The following is a 1,583-nucleotide window of genomic DNA, read 5'->3' as shown; positions in this document are numbered from 1 at the left end:
GCTGGCCGTGCGTCCCGTGGCCAGCCTGTCTGGGGGTCAGAAGAGTCGCGTGGCCTTTGCCCAGATGACCATGTCTTGGTAATTTTCTCCCAGACGCTGTTGATGTTTCCGTGGCTCCATCCCTGCATCCCTGGAGCCTGCTTTCTCGGGAGGGAGGTGGGCATCCAGGGGCTTCCCTCTGCCCCGCGGAAGCACTCTCTGTGGGACTTTTGTGGGGAGGGAGGTTGTCACCCTGTGGGGACTGTGCAGATGAGGCAGGGGGGTTTTTCCCACTGTTTTGGGGATAAGAGGTGACCCGGGAGCTGGGCAACGCCGATCTCGGGGCCACGCAAATGCCAGAGGCTGCGGCTTTTCATGGCTAATGCCTGGCAGAGGTCCCTGCAGCCCGAAGGGGTGCGGAGCCAGCCCCGGCCTGTCCCAGTGCACGCTCAGAGCCATCTTCTCTTCCAGTCCCAACTTCTACATCCTGGATGAGCCGACAAATCACCTGGACATGGAGACCATCGAGGCGCTGGCAAAGGCACTGAACAAGTTCCGGGTAAGGGCTCCCTTGGCAAGATCTCCTGGTTTTCATCCTGTTTTTTTCAGCCTCCAGCTCAGTATCTCAGCCAGGGGTGGGCAGTAGAATTCCAGTGGGAAGAGATGTTGGGAAGGGTTGGTCACGTTTCTGCCTTAGCTGCCCATCCTGGGGTCTGCTTCCCTTGCGGACGTTGGCTGGGGGTGGCTGAGAGGTGACAACAGACCAGAGAGCACCTTGTCCCTCATCCTGGCCGGCCACCTCGACCCTCTGAGCACTCGTGTGCCGCATGCGGGGCGCAGCCCTGCCTTGGGCCTCTCGGATCTTCCCTAAGCACGTTTTCTGGCTGATCTCCAAGGACTCAGCCTCCACACATCACTCTGATCGACCTGGTTCTCGCTGTTTGGTGGTTGCTTGGGTTGGGGCGGAAAGAAAACCTTTGGGTTGCTCCAGGCCTGCTCCGGCCACCGTTGGCCTGTTGTTGCCTCCACTTGGAATCTCCATCCCTGAGTTGTTGGGAGACTGGGACAGCCAGTAACAAACCCTGCACTTCCTTTCCGAGTGGGGTGGCTGAATCCTGTGGCACGTGGCCCCTCCCTGCGCCACCCGTCTGACGGAAAGGCAGGATGAGGTCCCTGCCGGTGAAGTACCACTGCGGTTGCCCTGGAGCGGATGGAACTGTGTAGTCCTTGGGAATTGCTGGACAGGCAATGCCCTGGGCCCCGCGTTGTGCTCCGCTGAGTTCCTTTCCCCCCGTTGTGTGTCGGCAGGGCGGCGTGATTCTGGTGTCCCACGACGAGCGCTTCATCCGCCTGGTGTGCCAGGAGCTGTGGGTGTGCGAGAACGCCACTGTCACCCGCATCGAGGGTGGCTTCGACCAGTACAGAGACATCCTGAAGGAGCAGTTCCGGAAGGAGGGGTTCCTATAAGGCAGGCAGGAGCCGGACTGTGCCGGGAGGGGCTGGAGCACGATGCTCGGTCACCTCGGCATCCATCCCAACTGTGCCTGGCGGCGCGCGAGGCCGTTGCTGCCCGCACGGACACCGGCCGTGCCATCCAACGGCCC

At 61.5% G+C, this 1,583-nt stretch overlaps 1 protein-coding gene across 1 annotated transcript; it reads left to right on the top strand.

Moving 5' to 3' along the window:
- Positions 1-4: 4 nt before the first annotated feature.
- LOC104507073 (ATP-binding cassette sub-family F member 3-like) lies at positions 5-1,446 on the top strand (the record flags this gene model as incomplete). Its single annotated transcript, XM_010148239.1, has 3 exons — positions 5-78; positions 451-538; positions 1,288-1,446. Coding segments are annotated over 3 exons (321 nt in total), but the record flags the coding sequence as incomplete, so codon positions are not given.
- Positions 1,447-1,583: the final 137 nt, after the last annotated feature.

Source organism: Eurypyga helias, unplaced genomic scaffold, assembly GCF_000690775.1.
Source record: "Eurypyga helias isolate BGI_N326 unplaced genomic scaffold, ASM69077v1 scaffold29033, whole genome shotgun sequence".
Lineage (NCBI taxonomy): Eukaryota > Metazoa > Chordata > Aves > Eurypygiformes > Eurypygidae > Eurypyga > Eurypyga helias.
Note: the sequence above shows the minus strand (reverse complement) of the source record. Positions and strands in the feature narration are given on the sequence as shown.